This window comes from Biomphalaria glabrata, chromosome 5 (genome assembly GCF_947242115.1).
Source record: "Biomphalaria glabrata chromosome 5, xgBioGlab47.1, whole genome shotgun sequence".
In the NCBI taxonomy this organism is placed as follows: Eukaryota; Metazoa; Mollusca; class Gastropoda; family Planorbidae; genus Biomphalaria; species Biomphalaria glabrata.
In genome coordinates, this window is record NC_074715.1 from 38,702,353 (window position 1) to 38,724,104 (window position 21,752).

A 21,752-nucleotide genomic window follows, 5' to 3' on the forward strand; every position below is an offset into this window, starting at 1 on the left:
TGATAACGAATTGATATCTCTTGTTCTATTGGGACACAGTCATGTGGTGCTTGATAAACACAATGAGTTACCACGTGGTTTAACCAAGAATACTATTGGTTAACCCTATTGGTTATACCTATTGGTTATCCCTATTTATTATCCCCATTCATTTCATTGTTTATTGAGCAAATGTTCCTATTTTCACACTTTTTTATGAATAACTTTAGAGAAGTTGAAACTTCACAAACCAATGAAATTTGAATGTTTGTTTGTCAAATGTTTGACATGTTTCGGATGTTCCTTCAGAGTTGAAGATACTTTACTTCTTAGTGCAAACCTCCCGCAGGACGACGGGAATGACAGCGGACAAGGTATGAACCCGGGACCATCGAGAAGTCCGAACGACAGTCCAGCGCGCATACCACACGACCAGGCAGCCATCCATCTTTCTTACTCCTCAGCTACTAAATGCTTACTTTTCACTGAACTATATTCGATTTGCCTCTTTCTGGCTCAAACATCAATCTATAAGACCTTTTTCTAATTCTACTAGCTCGTATTTAATCATTCACTCACTCTCCTGTGCTCAAAACAACCTTTAGTGAGAGGAAATCATTAAACAGTTAAGGCATGTTCACATAATACTCTCAAGCTATATTATACAGAATCTTCTGCAGTGTCAACGAGGTAGATGTTTCTGTAATCTACAGTGTCAACGAGGTAGAAATTTCTAGAATGTCCGCGAGGTAGTTGTTTCTGGAATGTCAGCGAGTGAGACATTTGTGAAGTGTCAGTCGAGAATGAAAAATACGGGGTGTGGACATTTACTTGTAACCTGTTCATCTACAACAGTGATTTTCAAAACTACTTTCCGTGGGCCATATCCGGCACGTCGTGTGTAATTATTCGGCCGCTCGAAATTTTAGCTGACAATACATATCTCACAGGCATGTATCTATTCGACTCGACGGTTTGCAGTGATGTGGCTAGTAGAACGAGAGTCAAAAATTTATTTGACACCCACAAGCCGAAAAAGTTAGTTGAAAATGTATTTTATCAACACGGATAAAAAAAAAGTTATTTAAAAATGTATAGTACCCGAACTGGCCGAAACATTTGAGCTGATCTATTCATTGTATTTTAAAAAATCAGAAGTTACCGCCCCACATTCGCTCTCTCTATTCACATCACATTCTCCTCCTTCTATCGACTGAGTTCATTGGCATGGTTCATTAAAATCAAACAATGAGCACTGAAAGTAACTCACAATGTGTATGTGAACGCCTCAAGTAACGTGACTAGTACCATAACCTTAATTGGTGAGGCTTCCAGGAAAAGAACGATAACAGTCACTTGCATACACACACTCTCACACACACACACTCACAGTCCCACGCGTGTACTTTTAGAGACATTATTCGAACACACCTGTACGCGCATGCATCATTGGACAAATGATTGTCGCCGGCGCAAAACTGTCAACTAATCATTTGTCATGGGAAGAGTGTAACGTGTCCTCCAGGGATGGGGTCGTATTGTACGTGTCCTCCAGGGATGGGGTCGTATTGTATTTCAGGAAACCTTGCTGGCTCATCGCTTGCGTAAATAGAATAACTAGTCTGATTATTTCAATTGGAACGCGTGCCATTAGTGACGCCAGTAGCTGCTCCCAGAGAACTAGTGGTCGTCCAGGTACTTTAGTATTGGTCTTTTTATCAACACTGAGGTAGAAAATTAAAAAGCAGCAAAATACAGATTTTTTAAAGAGTGTATTACAGGGGCGTAACTAGGGATTTGGGGGCCCGGGGGGATTGACCTCTTTGGGGGCCCCTTGCATTTTGACATTCGACATATGACATGTAATAATGTACGCAAAAATATATAAGCCCCAAATCAAATTGGTTCAGTATATCAGTAAACTTAATAAAAAGTAATCAAGACTTTTAATGAATAATACCTTTGTTTATTAGTTAAATAATTCGTGCATTCTGTGCAGCAAAGACATCTATAACATCAACTATATCGATACTTTCTAGTATTTGTGACTTCACTAACATTAAAGCCATGATAAGCCTTTCTTGTGTCATTGTGCTCCTGAGATAGCTTTTGATGAACTTGAGCTTTGAGAATGATCTCTCACATGACGTAATGGAAGTGGCCTGAGTTAGCAGTATTCGGAGGAGGTTGCAAAGTTTGAGCACACGTAATTACCATATGAAGCCTGTTTCCTCAATATGTCTATTGGTGATTGTATTACTGGTTTGTTGATGAAAAGTGCTCGTGCATCAATGACATCATTGAAAAAGCGATTTTCCATTTATTTCATCATACAAACAGGAAAGGTAGCACAGTTTGTCATAAGCGGGTCTTCATCTAACAGGTGTCTTGGTTCAAGAAGAAACCCAAAGGTATCCATTTTCTTTCCAGCCTTTAAAATCTGCCCTTCATCTCCATATGAAATCTGTCCAGCACTTCTGTCGCAACACGTTTGAATTGCAGTTCTATTGACAGTCCTACATTAGAACTCAACTTCCCATCAAGTCTTTTCTTTCTTCTGGTTGTTTTGATTATTATTATTATAGCTTTTATATTATATAGCGTTACTTTCATGCTTATAGCATGCTCAGAGCGCTTTGGTTCAATCTCATTTGTGGACCAGTGGGGGGGGGGGGTATCTAGGAGTTGGTTTTCCGTGCTGCCTTTAGGCGCTCAGTAAAAGCAACTCTGCCGAGTCGGGTGTCGAACCTCGAGCCCCCTTCTAGGTAGCCAAGACAAGCCAAGTTCAAGCGCACTTAGCCTTTCGACCACGCTTCCCACAGGGATTACAGGGAATACATAGTATTCACTACCTTCGTTTGCTTTTTTTGATGGATTGGGTTTTTGTCAGTTTCTCATCATTTTGCAGAAAGCATGAAAGGGTACTAATTTCTTTAGCAGCTTCCCGTATATGCAGTCCAGACTTTTGTAGTTTCTCCTGAACAATATAAATTGGGAGCAAGAGCTTTGACCAGAATTCAAGATAGGCAAAAAAATCTTAATTTTCCACTGCATGAAGAAGATTCTGTCCTAATATTATATGGTATTACGTCATTGTTGGTTGTTTATGTTTTGTTCGAAAGCAAAAGGATTCAGAGCATACAAAAGTAGTGGGAAAGATCCATATCTCGTTATGCTCGAGTATAGAAATACTCCGATAAGTGGACTGCCGTATTCACCATCACAACTGATGACGAGAAGAAGACTCAGGGAATCATTCCAACTGATCTCAAACTATTGAAACCATCGGTAGCTGAAAATGCAGAGACATTACTCAACGAACGACAGATGAAAAGCAAAGTGAAATACAATGCAAAAGCAAGACTACCTAAAGATTATTATGTCGGAGAGTTCGTCTAGGTCAAACATGGCAGAAAGCAGTTGTCATAAAAACATTCAGCACCCAGATCTTATATCATAAAGACAAACGATGGAAAAACATACAGAAGAAATCAACGCTTTTTAAATAAGAGTTTCGATGAAGACATCTCTGGGTACTATGATACCGATGGAAACAATGAACTGCAAACTGTTGGAACAAACGAAACAGACAGTTATAGACCAACGTCTAGAGAACTTGTTGTGCCAGTCAAGACAACCAGAAGTGGACGAATTGTTAAAGTTCCTAGTAGACAGGGCGGCCTTACTCCACTGCAGCCTATGCGGTTGCAGTGGGCCCCGCGCTTTCATAGGACACGCGCTAATTCTAAGTGTACATTATTAAATTACACCATTATAACGTATATATAATAACAGGGTTTTCGTGACCTCCTGATTTCCCAGGGCCTCCAGGAAATCTCATGAAAAGGCAAAATATACGATAAAGTCCTGAACTTTTTTTGAATTTATTCAAATCTCCTGAAGAATAGACGAAATTGACATTTTGGGGTGCCTATAAATAAAAAGTGGCATTTCATTTGATAAAAATGTATTGCAAAGACGAAAGAAGGCCTATTTTCTAATTCAAAAAAAAATAATATTGACATTATGCTCATCCCAACCCAGACTAGGCCCCGCGCGATCCGTTTCGCATAGGGCCCCGCAAATGCTAGGGCCGGCCCTGCTAGTAGATATCACTCTTAAGAACTTTAAAAGGAAGGGTGTGATAGTAACTTCAAAAGGAAGGATGTGCTAATATTATATGATATTACATCATTGTTTGTTGTTTATGTTTTGTGCGAAAGCAAAAGGATTAGATGGAAATAAAAAGAGAGTTTCCATTGGATTGAGGAAAAATGAAAAGATGGGTAATAACTCGAGTGTGAAGTTTAATTCTGAAATTATAGACGCCAAACCCGAATAATGGACTATTCTTGCATTATTAAGAATAACTTTTAGATCTGTTATACTCGATTCTGTAAATTTTGCTTCAATGTTAATTAGTGTAGCCATAAAATACTCGCCATTTAGATCTATTATTAGTAAAGGTAACAAGATACCTAGAATTCGCTGAATGTCATGCAGTTTTATTCGTGGCAACAAAGTTTAAAATGTAAAACTAACTCTAGAAAAAACTTTGATCTCTGTGGGAAAATATATTTGTAAAATGTCAACAAAGTCAACGTACTGATAGACCTAGATCTAGGTTTAGTCTTTGTGATAAATTTTTAATCCATAAATGTTGAAAAAAAAAGACACCCGTTGACACTATTTGTCAATCAAATATATTAATTTATGTATTTACAAATAAATTTCGGACACCCATTTGGGGGCCCCCCCTGGCCCCCCCTAGGTGGGGGCCCGGGGGGATTTTAAATTTCTCCCCCCCCCCTCCCCCCCCCCCCCTTAGTTACGCCACTGGTGTATTAGGTTGGTATTGCTTAGGATGAGTCGCTGTAGGACGAGCAAGAAGATCCGCTCCTACGAGTGATGCTACTTAAATTGTGCTTCATTTTTTGGTGGTTTTGTTTTTTATCCCTTTTCCTTTCCCTCTGTTTTCTTCTTGCTTTGTTTGTATTCCCTGTTTTAATTCAGAATATGCGAGAAGTTTTTATTTCAGAAAGAATAAAAGAATGAAATAAAATGTCTTGCACTTATAATGCTCGCTAGATACATTTACAATACGTCACTGATGTTACTGGTGTTACTGGTGTTACTGGTGTTACTGATGTTACTGATGTTACTGGTGTTACTGATGTTACTGATGTTACTGATGTTACTGATGTTACTGGTGTTACTGATGTTACTGGTGTTACTGATGTTACTGATGTTACTGGTGTTACTGATGTTACTGGTGTTACTGATGTTACTGATGTTACTGATGTTACTGATGTTACTGGTGTTACTGATGTTACTGATGTTACTGGTGTTACTGATGTTACTGATGTTACTGGTGTTACTGATGTTACTGGTGTTACTGATGTTACTGATTTTACTGGTGTTACTGATGTTACTGATGTTACTGGTGTTACTGATGTTACTGATTTTACTAGTGTTACTGATGTTACTGATGTTACTGGTGTTACTGATGTTACTGATGTTACTGGTGTTACTGATGTTACTGATGTTACTGGTGTTACTGATGTTACTGATGTTACTGATGTTACTGGTGTTACTGATGTTACTGGTGTTACTGATGTTACTGATGTTACTGGTGTTACTGATGTTACTGGTGTTACTGATGTTACTGATGTTACTGATGTTACTGATGTTACTGGTGTTACTGATGTTACTGATGTTACTGGTGTTACTGATGTTACTGATGTTACTGGTGTTACTGATGTTACTGGTGTTACTGATGTTACTGATTTTACTGGTGTTACTGATGTTACTGATGTTACTGGTGTTACTGATGTTACTGATTTTACTAGTGTTACTGATGTTACTGATGTTACTGGTGTTACTGATGTTACTGATGTTACTGGTGTTACTGATGTTACTGGTGTTACTGATGTTACTGATTTTACTGGTGTTACTGATGTTACTGATGTTACTGGTGTTACTGATGTTACTGATTTTACTAGTGTTACTGATGTTACTGATGTTACTGGTGTTACTGATGTTACTGATGTTACTGGTGTTACTGATGTTACTGATGTTACTGGTGTTACTGATGTTACTGATGTTACTGATGTTACTGATGTTACTGGTGTTACTGATGTTACTGGTGTTACTGATGTTACTGATGTTACTGGTGTTACTGATGTTACTGGTGTTACTGATGTTACTGATGTTACTGATGTTACTGATGTTACTGGTGTTACTGATGTTACTGATGTTACTGGTGTTACTGATGTTACTGATGTTACTGATGTTACTGGTGTTACTGATGTTACTGATGTTACTGATGTTACTGGTGTTACTGATGTTACTGGTGTTACTGATGTTACTGATGTTACTGATGTTACTGATGTTACTGATGTTACTGGTGTTACTGATGTTACTGATGTTACTGGTGTTACTGATGTTACTGATGTTACTGGTGTTACTGATGTTACTGATGTTACTGATGTTACTGATGTTACTGGTGTTACTGATGTTACTGGTGTTACTGATGTTACTGATGTTACTGGTGTTACTGATGTTACTGGTGTTACTGATGTTACTGATGTTACTGATGTTACTGATGTTACTGGTGTTACTGATGTTACTGATGTTACTGGTGTTACTGATGTTACTGATGTTACTGGTGTTACTGATGTTACTGGTGTTACTGATGTTACTGATTTTACTGGTGTTACTGATGTTACTGATGTTACTGGTGTTACTGATGTTACTGATTTTACTAGTGTTACTGATGTTACTGATGTTACTGGTGTTACTGATGTTACTGATGTTACTGGTGTTACTGATGTTACTGGTGTTACTGATGTTACTGATTTTACTGGTGTTACTGATGTTACTGATGTTACTGGTGTTACTGATGTTACTGATTTTACTAGTGTTACTGATGTTACTGATGTTACTGGTGTTACTGATGTTACTGATGTTACTGGTGTTACTGATGTTACTGATGTTACTGGTGTTACTGATGTTACTGATGTTACTGATGTTACTGATGTTACTGGTGTTACTGATGTTACTGGTGTTACTGATGTTACTGATGTTACTGGTGTTACTGATGTTACTGGTGTTACTGATGTTACTGATGTTACTGATGTTACTGATGTTACTGGTGTTACTGATGTTACTGATGTTACTGGTGTTACTGATGTTACTGATGTTACTGGTGTTACTGATGTTACTGGTGTTACTGATGTTACTGATTTTACTGGTGTTACTGATGTTACTGATGTTACTGGTGTTACTGATGTTACTGATTTTACTAGTGTTACTGATGTTACTGATGTTACTGGTGTTACTGATGTTACTGATGTTACTGGTGTTACTGATGTTACTGATGTTAGCATCTGATAACCAAACCCGGTAAAATGACATTTTCAACTATCCTCTATTTCGGTTTTTGTATATTTTGGCTAATGGGATTAGGTGAAAAACCCATGGCTAGGATAACTGTGGATTTCATATAGCTATTTATTTCCTGATTCCAAGTTGTCAAAACGCTTTTTATTATATAGGTCTACATCGTATGCACAAAACTACAGCATTACGAAATTATGAGTTATTAGTAGAAAATAATAAATTGAACATTTTAGTAGCTGAAAAGAAAATAAATAGCGAAAATAAAGTTTGAAATGACTTACGAGTGTTAAATAAATTTGAAATATCTTTAAAAAATTTAGAAATTTTATAAATATTGGTACAAAACTCAGTCAATATTGTAAAGACAATAAACAAATACAAAGTTAAACATAAATTCCTAAATTTTCAGATTGAAATATAAAAAAAAAAGTTTTTGACCCCCTCCCAACCCATTTTCCATCTTTTTCTTAAGCAAACACTAGATCTAACGGTGTTCACTATGTACCAATCAAAAGGTAAAGACTACATTTAAAAGATTTGCTGTTCCTTTCCATAGGTTCTGATGTGTCAATAATTAGGATGGCTGCCTGGTTGTGAGGTATTCACACTGTACTGTCGTTGGGATGGCCACGATGGTCTCGGGTTCATACCCTGCCAGCTGTCAACCCCCCCCCCCCTTCCCCGTCGTCCTGCAGGAGATGTGGGCTAGGATGAAAGTATCTTCAATCTAAAGAACATCCGAAACATATATAACGAACAAACGAAAACACGTATTTGCCTTTCAGTCCAAACCTTGAGAACGAGACAGAGCTCTAACACTTCTGAACACGCAAAGGTTTTTGTGTCCAAGGAAACACATTTTTGTTACTTCACTGCGCCAATGCATCAAAGGCTTGAACGGTTGTAGAACCGGAAGTGTTCCAGCTACCACTGTAGGAATTAGTACCACTCGCTGCCAAAGATCGAGCGTAAAGATGTGTTCCGCCGGGACGTCATGTGTTCCGCCCTGACGTCATTGGTCAGGAGACTAACGAATCTGTTCGGTCTGAAATGATTTATATTCTCCAGACCTACCCCCCTCCACGTCTTCTTTATTTCTTTGAGGGTCTGCAGCCACAACCGTCGCCACATTCTCAGTCTTCAAACTATTTCCCATCTATTTTCTGGACTCCTAGGAGGCTTTAAATCAATGGGTCGTAATTGGATTCAACCATCCCACCTTCAGACCTAACCAGATCTAGGCAGGATCGATCCTCAGCATGTGATCGATGGGCCGGTGATTTGGTCGACTCCCACCCTCTCTCTCCCTTACCCCTTTTTAATCCTCCCTTGCCCCCCCCCCCCCCCCAATCGCATCCCCAGCAGGACTGTGTTACAAGATGGTTTAGTTGTTTTTTTTTCTTTCCAGAGTCTAGATACAAGATATCGATACAAAGCCACGTTGCCAGGCTTGATGGAGGTAATCCTTTATTGGGGCTAGATGGGTTAACTTGATAGTACTTAAAGCTGGATTGTGTCTCACTGTGTGCAAGTATGTAAGTAAGTATGTGTGCGTGAGTATGTGTGCGCGCCTAGGTCAGTCTTACTCTTGACGTGGGTGGCAATCTACTTGATAAGCGGGTCTGATTCGAGAACAGGGTGTCTAAATGTATCTTTTTGACTCTTCCTATTTAGAGATACATATACTTTCTTTTATTTTACTAGCTGGTTCCCCTTTCTTAGCCAAGTTGAAATAGTAGATTAATTTGATGGCTTTATTTTGGCCACAACTTTTTTTATGCATCCTCCAATGGAGCAATCCCCATTATACCCCCCTCCTTAAACATATACTTTTGGTTAGTAAATTCTAGTATCCCTTATCCCCTCCCCCTAAAAGTATTCCTGCATACACTCGCTGACTATTCTTCGTCTCCTCAATTATATATTGGGAAGCGTGGTTGAGAGGCCAAGTGCGATTGAACCTAGAAGGGGGCTCGAGGTTCGACACCCGACTCGGGCAGAGTTGTGTTTACTGAGCGCCTAAAGGCTCCTAGAGCTCCTGGAAATCTCCTGAAATGACAAAATATACGAAAAAGTCCTGGAAATCTCCTAAATTATTAAAATCTTTTGAAAACTCATACAAATCTTCTGAAAAATATAGACACAAAATTGTCATTTTGGGGTGTCATTCCTACGCACGATAAAAAAACGGCATTATGCAATACACGTATTTGTGGAATCTGGTGAAAAAAGCTTCTCGCGTCACAAGCAAATGAAGAATTACTTGATGTCAACAATTCTCGTAGATCGATTGAAACATTTGGTAATTCTTACTATTGAGCGTGATCTATGTAGGAAATAGAATTTTTATGATATACTGTATAAGTTCGCTACACGCAAGGCTCGTAAAGTAATTCTGAACGTAGTAAAGAATGAATGAAATGCAAAGACGAATATATTTTCTAATACAAACTCTATTAGGGTAACAAAAAAACTAAAACAAATTATTACACTTATCTTATTCATGGTACACAAGTCAAAAGAGACTAAAAACGCAAAATACCTAGGTGTTATAATAAATGAAAAACTGTCAAGGAATCCCCATATTGATAAAACTATTAAAAAATCAAACAAAGCATTAGGGTTTATTAAAAGAAATGTCTATGAATTAAATAAGAACATAAAACTAAAATGTTATTTAACCTTGGTTAGGCCAATAATAGAATATGCATCCTTTGTTTGGGACCCCTCAACTCAAGAAAACATTAAGAAACCAGAACAGACACAAAATAGACCAGTGAGATTCATAACAAACGAATATTCACATTTGACTAGAGTAACACCTTTGGTCAAATCACTAAATTTAGAAAGCCTTCAGGATAGAAGACTTAAAAAGTAAAGTAACAATTATACGTAAAACACTGAACCATAATCTTCAAATACAAAATTTAATAAAATACTCAGAAAGATAAATTTGTACAAATGCTCTTTCTTCCTAGAGCTATTAGAGCATGGAATGGGTTGCCTGAGCTAGCCAGGAAAACCAGTGACTTGGCAGAATTTAGGTCATTGGTTAATATGCATTAAATGCATGACGCGTAGGACGTAATCATCTTCTTTTTTAAAGTAACGTCTGTATTATATAAGATAAGATAAGAAGACCTATATATAAAGATTGTTATGTGCATAATACTTTTTCAAGCTGTAAGGAAAGTCGCCCCAAATCTAGGAAAAACAATCTTTTCTGTCTTAGAAAAGTAATTATCTTTAGTTTTCAAAGTTTAGAAATAATGCAATACCATTTCGCGAATTTTTTTAAAACAATGAGCTCAGAACTATATATTCACGAATATGAAATAAAGCCATTTGGAAATCCTTGATCGAAATAATTCTGTGGATTTTAATCATCTTATGTACATTTATAAGATTGATTATGCATCTAAAAATTGCAAAATAATAATTATGAGACGAAAGTACTCTTATTTTTGATGTATAATTACTAGATCTAAGCATTAAATTATATGTTACATAGGTTAGGGTTGAAAAAAAAAACACCTTTACTTCTCATAACTACTTTACAAAACAACGTCTTGTTTCAGCTTTTTTGAAATTTTTCCCTTTTTTTTGTGTCAAAAGATCTCCATGTCCATTCTAGATATAATATTCATAGGTCTGTGGTTTCAGTCCTTCTATAATTGGGCAAAATAGTGCGCACCTTCGATGATAGTGCGCAGGCTAATTTAGAACATTATATTGGACTGACATTCGGTTATATTGTTTAAAGTTTGAAATAGACAACATCTATATTAATATTAGTATCTCGTCCAGTAAGTAGTACCACACAATTTTAATAAGTCTTGATTTGAAAAAAGTAACTAGATTCCAAAGTTTCGTTTACAACAAAATGTAGTTCTGAAACAAAAAATCAATCTAAGAGTCCAATTTGAACCAGGAATACCTAACATAGATCGAAACCCTAATCAAGAGAGACAAATTCTTCAAGCACCAGACAAAATAAACAAAATAGCTTAGCTTTCTTCTCGTAGATGTTGTCAATCGAAGATCGAACTCTGGGCGAAATGTCTAGCACTAGAGCCTATCTTACATCCCTGGCTCTGAAAGTAGTTCCAGATCTGTTTACAGCAAATTTACCTACTTTCTTAGAGTAACTTAAAACCAATTGGCCTTGACCCTACCTCATCCCCCCCCTCAAGTATTTTACTGTCTGAAGTTTTGCGACCTCATTTCCGGCACTTTTCCAGAGACAGCGGTAATTAAAGCTAACCCTAACCCAGGTCCACCACATTCGGTTTCCATTTTTCTTTTTAGGGCTTGAGTCCGAGCATGCGTGTTCAAGTAGAATAGGCTATTGGATAGCCACAACATAATCTCCGTCGGGGCTAGAATTAGTCAGCCCCACCCTTCTCCCCAACTGACCCAGCTCCTGGGCCCAGACTAGTCTCAGCAAAGGGAGATGATCAGTAAAAATCAAACGAGCTCCCCATCCATATCACCCCCCCCCCCCCCCCATATCACTCCCTGACACCCCAGACATGAGTCAAAGAGTCATGTTCTCAAAATAACAACTTGTTGCTAGACACTTAACGCAGTGGTAGTCGGCCATGTTCTGTTTCATGAAGATAACTTTATGCCACAGCTGAACCAGGTATTTTGTTACTCGCCTGATTGTTATGAGGGTTTCAGAAAAGAAATTTGACGAGACTCTATACTAGAACGGACTTTAATTACTTGAAAGTCAATGTCAAATAGGAACATGCACAAATAGCGTTTCCGTGTAGAATGACCTCATATAATAAAAGTGAATTCATAGAAAAAAAAACAATGAAGTATTGAATCGCTATTAAACCTCCAAATTATTTTTTGGACTATGTTCACATTCTACTACTTCTAGCAACCCAACGCTTCCAGAAACTACTCCAATAAATTTTTATTTTCTAAGCTGCTATATTTGAAATTTACTTTGTTTGGAAATGAATACTTTGTATGTGTAAAGTAAACGGACAAGTGTTGTCCATTGGTCTCCTTCAGTCGTAGAACGACTATGGTTCATGTCGTGGAAAACGTTTCATTTCAATTTCAAACCTATTCCAGAGAGACATTCCCGTCAACATACAACGCAGGTTAAGGTGACATTAACTTGATGGTAGAGTAAACAGCCATTTTTTCATTTAGCCCGCTTTACATCCAGAGCTGAAGACATGTGGAACTGTAGCGACTTTAAACTAATATGTAAAAAACGTCTTTCGAGTTTCCTTTCAGTATTTTAGACGAAAAACAAAAGAAAATCATCAGTGAAGTACTAAATGTTTCTTTCAAATACCTAGGTTTTATATAAAGTACTTGTAACTTTTGTTTTAGTTGTTTTATAAACACTTCAGATCTAACCTATAAGTATAAGTATTAAGTCAAATTAGAAATGAGATAACTGCTTCAACACTGATCGGTATCCGACATGCTGTGTCATGTGTTCAATACCCGTTGACTGAAAGCTCAGGAAGCCTGGCGTTCATCTGTACGTTACAAGTTTCAACAAGAAACCAAAAGTTAAATCTCATTACAGGTGAACTGTTGAACAAAAAGTCCTTGATTAGTAGAGTAAAAGAGAAAAAGAAAATTAGAGAGAAAGAAAAAAAAATTGAGCAAGAGAGAGAGAGAGAGAGAGAGAGAGAGAAATAGAGAGAAAAAAGAGAGTAACTACTAAAAAGAAAGGACATGAGAGAAAGTGATTTTCAAAAATACTTGGAATTCCTCAGAAATGGAGATACTTCAAAATATCAAATTGCAAATGTGTGTTTAATGTTTAGTAAAATATTTGGTCAGCCTATTACCGTAACATTTCCCGCCCCCCCACCCCCTTTCCCTATTTTTCCATCTCATGGTTCATGCCAGTTTACTTGTATCCATGGCAACGGCTGCATCAATAGCATTAAAAAATAAAACTTTTTTAACCGTCGTCAAGCATAAAATTAAAAAATGTACAGCCTTGAGGTGACACATTGACACTACATAGACCTTGTATTGACACATTGACACTACATACACCTTGTGGTGACACATTGACACTACACAGACCTTGTGGTGACACACTGACACTACATAGACCTTGTGGTGACACACTGACACTACATAGACCTTATGGTGACACACTGACACTACATAGACCTTGTGGTGACACATTGATACTACATAGACCTTATGGTGACACACTGACACTACATACACCTTGTGGTGACACATTGATACTACATAGACCTTGGTGTGACACACTGACACTACATAGACTTTTTGGTGACACACAGACACTACATAGACTTTGCGGTGACACACTGACACTACATAGACCTTGTGGTGACACACTGACACTACATAGACCTAGTGGTGACACATTGACACTATATAGATCTTGTGGTACACTGACACTACATAGACCTTGTGGTGACACACTGACACTACATAGACCTTGTGGTGACACATTGACACTACACAGACCTTGTGGTGACACATTGACACTACATAGACCTTGTGGTGACACATTGACACTACATAGACCTAGTGGTGACACATTGACACTACATAGACCTAGTGGTGACACATTGACACTACATAGACCTAGTGGAGACACATTGACACTACATAGACCTAGTGGTGACACATTGACAATATATAGACCTAGTGGTGACACATTGACACTACATAGACCTAGTGGTGACACATTGACACTACATAGACCTAGTGGTGACACATTGACACTACATAGACCTTGTGGTGACACACTGACACTACATAGACCTTGTGGTGACACACTGACACTTTATAGACCTTGTGGTGACACATTGACACTACATTGACCTAGTGGTGACACATTGACAGTACATAGACCTAGTGGTGACACATTGACACTACATTGACCTAGTGGTGACATATTGACAGTACATAGACCTAGTGGTAACACATTGACAGTGCATCTAACTTATGGTGACACATTGACACTACATTGACCAAGTGTCACACATGGACAGTACATAGACCTAGTGGTGACACATTGACACTACATAGACCTTGTGGTGACACATTGACACTACACAGACCTTGTGGTGACACATTGACACTACATAGACCTTGTGGTGACACATTGACACTACATAGACCTAGTGGTGACACATTGACACTACATATACCTAGTGGTGACACATTGACACTACATAGACCTAGTGGTGACACATTGACACTACATAGACCTAGTGGTGACACATTGACACTACATAGACCTAGTGGTGACACATTGACACTACATAGACCTTGTGGTGACACACTGACACTACATAGACCTTGTGGTGACACACTGACACTTTATAGACCTTGTGGTGACACATTGACACTACATTGACCTAGTGGTGACACATTGACAGTACATAGACCTAGTGGTGACACATTGACACTACATTGACCTAGTGGTGACATATTGACAGTACATAGACCTAGTGGTAACACATTGACAGTGCATCTAACTTATGGTGACACATTGACACTACATTGACCAAGTGTCACACATGGACAGTACATAGACCTAGTGGTGACACATTGACAGTGCATTGACCTAGTGGTGACACATTGACAGTACATTGACCTAGTGGAGACACATTGACAGTGCATTGACTTAGTGGTGACACATCGACACTACATTGACCTAATGGTGACACATTGACACTATATAGACCTTGTGGTGACATATTGACAGTTCATTGACCTAGTGGTGACACATTGACACTACATAGACCTAGTGGTGACACATTGACACTACATAGACCTAGTGGTGACACATTGACACTACATAGACCTAGTGGTGACACATTGACACTACATAGACCTTGTGGTGACACATTGACACTACATAGACCTAGTGGTGACACATTGACACTACATAGACCTAGTGGTGACACATTGACACTACATAGACCTAGTGGCGACACATGGACAACACATAGACCTTGTGGTGACATATTGACAGTACATTGATCTAGTGGTGACACATTGACACTACATAGACCTAGTGGTGACACATTGACACTACATAGACCTTGTTGTGACACACTGACACTACATAGACCTTGTGGTGACACACTGACACTTTATAGACCTTGTGGTGACACATTGACACTACATTGACCTAGTGGTGACACATTGACAGTACATAGACCTAGTGGTGACACATTGACACTACATTGACCTAGTGGTGACATATTGACAGTACATAGACCTAGTGGTAACACATTGACAGTGCATCTAACTTATGGTGACACATTGACAATACATTGACCAAGTGTCACACATGGACAGTACATAGACCTTGTGGTGACATATTGACAGTTCATTGACCTAGTGGTGACACATTGACACTACATAGACCTAGTGGTGACACATTGACACTACATAGACCTAGTGGTGAAACATTGACACTAGATAGACCTAGTGGTGACACATTGACACTACATAGACCTTGTGGTGACACATTGACACTACACAGACCTTGTGGTGACACATTGACACTACATAGACCTTGTGGTGACACATTGACACTACATAGACCTAGTGGTGTCACATTGACACTACATAGACCTAGTGGTGACACATTGACACTACATAGACCTAGTGGTGACACATTGACACTACATAGACCTAGTGGTGACACATTGACACTACATAGACCTAGTGGTGACACATTGACACTACATAGACCTAGTGGTGACACATTGACACTACATAGACCTAGTGGTGACACATTGACACTACATAGACCTTGTGGTGACACACTGACACTACATAGACCTTGTGGTGACACACTGACACTTTATAGACCTTGTGGTGACACATTGACACTACATTGACCTAGTGGTGACACATTGACAGTACATAGACCTAGTGGTGACACATTGACACTACATTGACCTAGTGGTGACATATTGACAGTACTTAGACCTAGTGGTAACACATTGACAGTGCATCTATCTTATGGTGACACATTGACACTTCATTGACCAAGTGTCACACATGGACAGTACATAGACCTAGTGGTGACACATTGACAGTGCATTGACCTAGTGGTGACACATTGACAGTACATTGACCTAGTGGAGACACATTGACAGTGCATTGACTTAGTGGTGACACATCGACACTACATTGACCTAATGGTGACACATTGACACTACATAGACCTTGTGGTGACATATTGACACTACATAGACCTTGTGGTGACACATTGACACTACATAGACCTAGTGGTGACACATTGACACTACATAGACCTAGTGGTGACACATTGACACTACATAGACCTTGTGGTGACACATTGACACTACATAGACCTTGTGGTGACACATTGACACTACATAGACCTAGTGGTGACACATTGACACTACATAGACCTAGTGGTGACACATTGACACTACATAGACCTAGTGGTGACACATTGACACTACATAGACCTAGTGGCGACACATGGACAACACATAGACCTTGTGGTGACATATTGACAGTACATTGATCTAGTGGTGACACATTGACACTACATAGACCTAGTGGTGACACATTGACACTACATAGACCTTGTGGTGACACACTGACACTACATAGACCTTGTGGTGACACACTGACACTTTATAGACCTTGTGGTGACACATTGACACTACATTGACCTAGTGGTGACACATTGACAGTACATAGACCTAGTGGTGACACATTGACACTACATTGACCTAGTGGTGACATATTGACAGTACATAGACCTAGTGGTAACACATTGACAGTGCATCTAACTTATGGTGACACATTGACAATACATTGACCAAGTGTCACACATGGACAGTACATAGACCTAGTGGTGACACATTGACAGTGCATTGACCTAGTGGTGACACATTGACAGTACATTGACCTAGTGGAGACACATTGACAGTGCATTGACTTAGTGGTGACACATCGACACTACATTGACCTAATGGTGACACATTGACACTACATAGACCTTGTGGTGACATATTGACAGTTCATTGACCTAGTGGTGACACATTGACACTACATAGACCTCTTGGTGACACATTGACACTACATAGACCTAGTGGTGACACATTGACACTACATAGACCTAGTGGTGACATATTGACACTACATAGACCTAGTGGTGACACATTGACACTACATAGACCTAGTGGTGACACATTGACACTACATAGACCTAGTGGCGACACATGGACAACACATAGACCTTGTGGTGACATATTGACAGTACATTGATCTAGTGGTGACTGAGCGGTATTTGTCGAGTCTATTGAGTTATCGATTGGTGTGTACTTTAAAAATTCACCTTTCAAATTCCACACTCAATGAACCTTTTAAATACAAGATGTTCTAGATACACATATTTTAGTTCATAGCAAGTCTCCTTTAATAAAATAAAAGCAAAATAAAGAAGATAAAAAGTAAATTTAACTAAAATTATGTAAACAGCAAAATTACGGAGAAATTGTTGTTTTCTAAGGGAAGTAACTGTTTTAATACAATTTATGAGTGTCAATAAAAAGTCTTTCCCCTTGGTGCAAATATTTTAACCAAATCTCGTTCAAAGTAGTCGTCAAGCCCAGGTTGTAATCATTAATTGAACTAAAAATGAAGGTTACATAGTTTTATTTATTTAGTATCTTAGTGTTTTATTTTGGATAGAAATGTCCATCACTGTAGAAGTAGTGTTAAAATTTCAATTACCGTTGAACAGTCTTTTCATGACATCAACGACGAACAGTTCACTAGGAAATGTACTTAGTTGTCTTTATATAGATGTATCCTTGATATGAACTAATGTTTGCTATAGCAAAGCTTTTCTATTTACATCAGGGGTTCTCAGCCTGTGGATCGCGACCCCTTGAGGGGTCGATTGACGATTTGTCAGGGGTCGCCTAAGACCATCGAAAATATGGATTGTATTTAGTGTATTCTTCTATTGCTGTGTATGTTATGGGGGGGGGGGGTCGCGGCAGAGTGGGAGATAGTAAAAAGAGGTCGCCGAGCTTAAAAGGTTGAGAACCGCTGATTCACATGTTTTATTATTCTACTGCAAATGCATTAAGAATTTAGATTTAATAGTTGAACTGTCTAAGCATGATTAGTTTTGATATCCTTTTGTGCCAGAATCGTTTACTTTATAACTGCCTGAATTCACTATACAATCCAGCATTCATCCATTGCGCAGAGTGAACATATATCTACAGAACGATGCCCAGAGATACGCTGATTGAGACTCTACGCTCTCTCTGTTGTGTGTATTTCTAATCTGTTTTACATTTTGTCACTTCAGCCACAAAAAAATTAAATAAAAATTGTCTCTTTCTTTGTCCAGTGAGTAACACACAGACTGCAATGACAAACGTAAATCACGTGACTTCTGAACTGAGGGTCGCGGGTTAGTTCGAATCCAGGTGTGAAGACTGGGTTTTTTAATTTCGGGATCTTTGTCCACTCTAATGGGTACCAGACATTAGCAAAGACGGTTGGACATTGTGCTGGCCACATGATACCCTCGTTAACCGTAGGCCACAGATACAGACGTCTATTACATCATCTGCCCTATAGACTGCAAGGTCTGAAAGGGGAACTTTTCTTAACTTATTGTCACTTCACCCTCAAAAACTACAAAACTCATTGACTGCAATAACAAAATTGAATCATGTTTTAACCACTAACTGTAATAAATGCATTTAGTGTGAGTTGTAGATTATGTTGAAGACACAACGTCACACAAGGGACAAGTGGAATTGGCCAAACACTAAGCTACTCACCCACGATGATGTGTACTCAACATCCATGTTGGTGCAAGTGAGGCTCTCCTAAAAGAAAAAAATTCATAGAACATTAGCAACATCATAACATTTGTGACATCATAGGATTACCTACATCTTAACATTAGTGACATCATAACATTAGTTATATCATAACATTAGTTAAATGTCAGCATTATACCATCGGTTGCTCCGTAACATTAGTGAAATAACAGCATTAGTTAAATCATAACCTTAGTTAAATCATGACATTAGTTACATCATAACATCATGTAATATCAAATGTGTACTTAGTTGTAGTGTGGAAGATAGTACACCGTGGAAAATAGTTAATCCTAAGTTGGGTTTAATTCGGCTAGATAGAATAGAGTAATTGTTCGTTAAAAGGGACAGTCAATGGTGTCTCTAGTATCTACTAGTTAGATTCTAAAGTTAATAAAGATTTTAAGTATGTAAGGATTCAGAGAGGGGATTCCGAGGTGGGAGAGTGTGCGCGCGTGTGTGTGAGAGAGAGAGAGAGCGTAAAAAAATAATTACACTTTTGACATTTCTATTTCATTCACTTTTGAAAGCTAACGAAAAATTCCTTGTATTTTGGGATCAATAAATCACAAACGTGCCATTCAAATAAAAACATCTGAAAGTCTACACCCAATTTCCTTTAGATACGCCCTTGATAGCAAACTACCCTCCCTTCACTTTCCTTTGATTCGCCCTTGATAGAACCTTCCTGTATGACACCTCTCCTCTGACACCTCTCCACTCCCTCCACATTTAGTAGCTTATGTATCCAGTCACTAATGTGATTTCATTTTACTCAAGAAACTTCGGACTTTTTGTAAGTCTCAGAAAGAGAACTATCTTCATTCATACAATCCATTTTCATTTGAAAAACTAAAGCGATTATCTCTGCATGAGCAAGCTGGTAATTATATAATCGTTAAAAATCTTAGGAGAGAATATCAAGTCATCAATCTATAACTAGACTTGCTACACTTTGTTTGCTTAAAATGTATATGTCTGTAAGGTGATCAGGTACGACTGGTATATGAATAGAAACTGAGAAGTAAGTCTCTTTAATGACAAGCAAACAGTACAGATCAGAAATCCATCTGCTAAAAAGAAGGAACCGACGGAAACCAGATGAAACAGATTTAAAAGACTTGACCATAATTGGAAGTATTGATCTATTCAATTCCTCGGATTTTTCTTTTTATTCCACAGATGTTTTAAAATTCAAGCTATAAAAAAACATTTGGATAAAAAAGGCAAAATACAGAATTCAAAGTTTGGTTTCACATTATTCAAGATGAAATGAAATAATAAAAATTAATAATAAATAAATAAATAATCGAGAGAAAAATAATCTTTATGGAGGAAGTCTCTACAAATAAATGTTTTGATTGTGTGATTTACAGTTTAAAATAAAATAGTTTTTTAATGACGAAAGAATGAAATTGTGTCGAGAGAGAATATTAAATCGTCACTTAGATCTGTATTTCAGAGTTGGAGATTGTCAAAACAAGTTTGTGGCGCTCGGACATTGATAGGTACCACTCTTTGCAAATTAATTCAAAAATATTTCTTTAATAGAATTTTTATCTCAGAGAATTTTTATTACTATACATCTGACGATATGTATCACAGACATGTGCTTACGACGTCAGTAGACGGCACACAGGCACCTGTAGAAAAACAAACATGTAATATCTGGCACTTATTATTGTACTGTATGCTTATAAGGTTGGTAAATAATACATTTTTTACATAATTCTTATCACAAAGATTCTTTCATGAATTTACAATTTACATCGCACAAATATTATTTGTTATGAAATGTAAGTATATGTCAATTGAAAACGAGGTTCAGGAGAATGAAGCATTGTCTCTCTTAGCGGTTCTATATTTCAATAGTTACTTCCCTTGGAATGAATAGAATCCATTTTATCTTAAAAGTCCTTGTTTATTTTGGATCATAAATATCTTGTAGCGTGGGTGGCTTTTGAAATTTAAATAATAGTGATTAAAACGACAATGTGTACAAAACATGTAGATCTGGTCCAATGTCTACAAAAAGAAACAAATACTATGTCTGAGTGATACTTAAAACTAAGTCACAACTTTTTAAAAATGGTGGCGCACACCGCTTAAAAACTTCAGCCTCCCAAAAGCAAGTGGATGATAGATATATAAAATGGAGGGGCGTAGTATGTATGTTTATAAAGCTTGTAATAACTCACTCTGTCTGGGTGGAATCATGTACACATTATTACCTCCCACTTCCTAATCTCATATCAACTTGTACAGTTTGTTTTATTGTCGATGAGGACACAAAATATAACCCATTAGATAATCATTGTGTGTATGTGTAATAACCAAATTCTGTTTTATAATGAGACAATGAGAACTACGAAGCTAAGGGGAGATAACCATTGTGAAGAGACTAGGTCATTCGCTAAAATTTTTTAACTAACAATAGACAATAGAATGTTGCAAGTACTTGGATAGCTCAGTGGCTAACAAGTCGGCCTTCTATCATGA

At 37.9% G+C, this 21,752-nt stretch overlaps 1 protein-coding gene across 3 annotated transcripts in view; it reads right to left on the reverse strand.

Moving 5' to 3' along the window:
* The window catches only part of LOC106059239 (potassium voltage-gated channel protein Shab-like), a 316,180-nt gene that overhangs the window by 187,707 nt on the left and 106,721 nt on the right, over positions 1-21,752 (reverse strand). For all 3 annotated transcript variants that reach the window (XM_056031358.1, XM_056031359.1, XM_056031357.1), the window contains exon 4: positions 19,212-19,259. In XM_056031358.1, the coding sequence (XP_055887333.1) occupies positions 19,212-19,259 (48 nt within the window). The remainder of the gene's footprint in view (positions 1-19,211; positions 19,260-21,752) is intronic.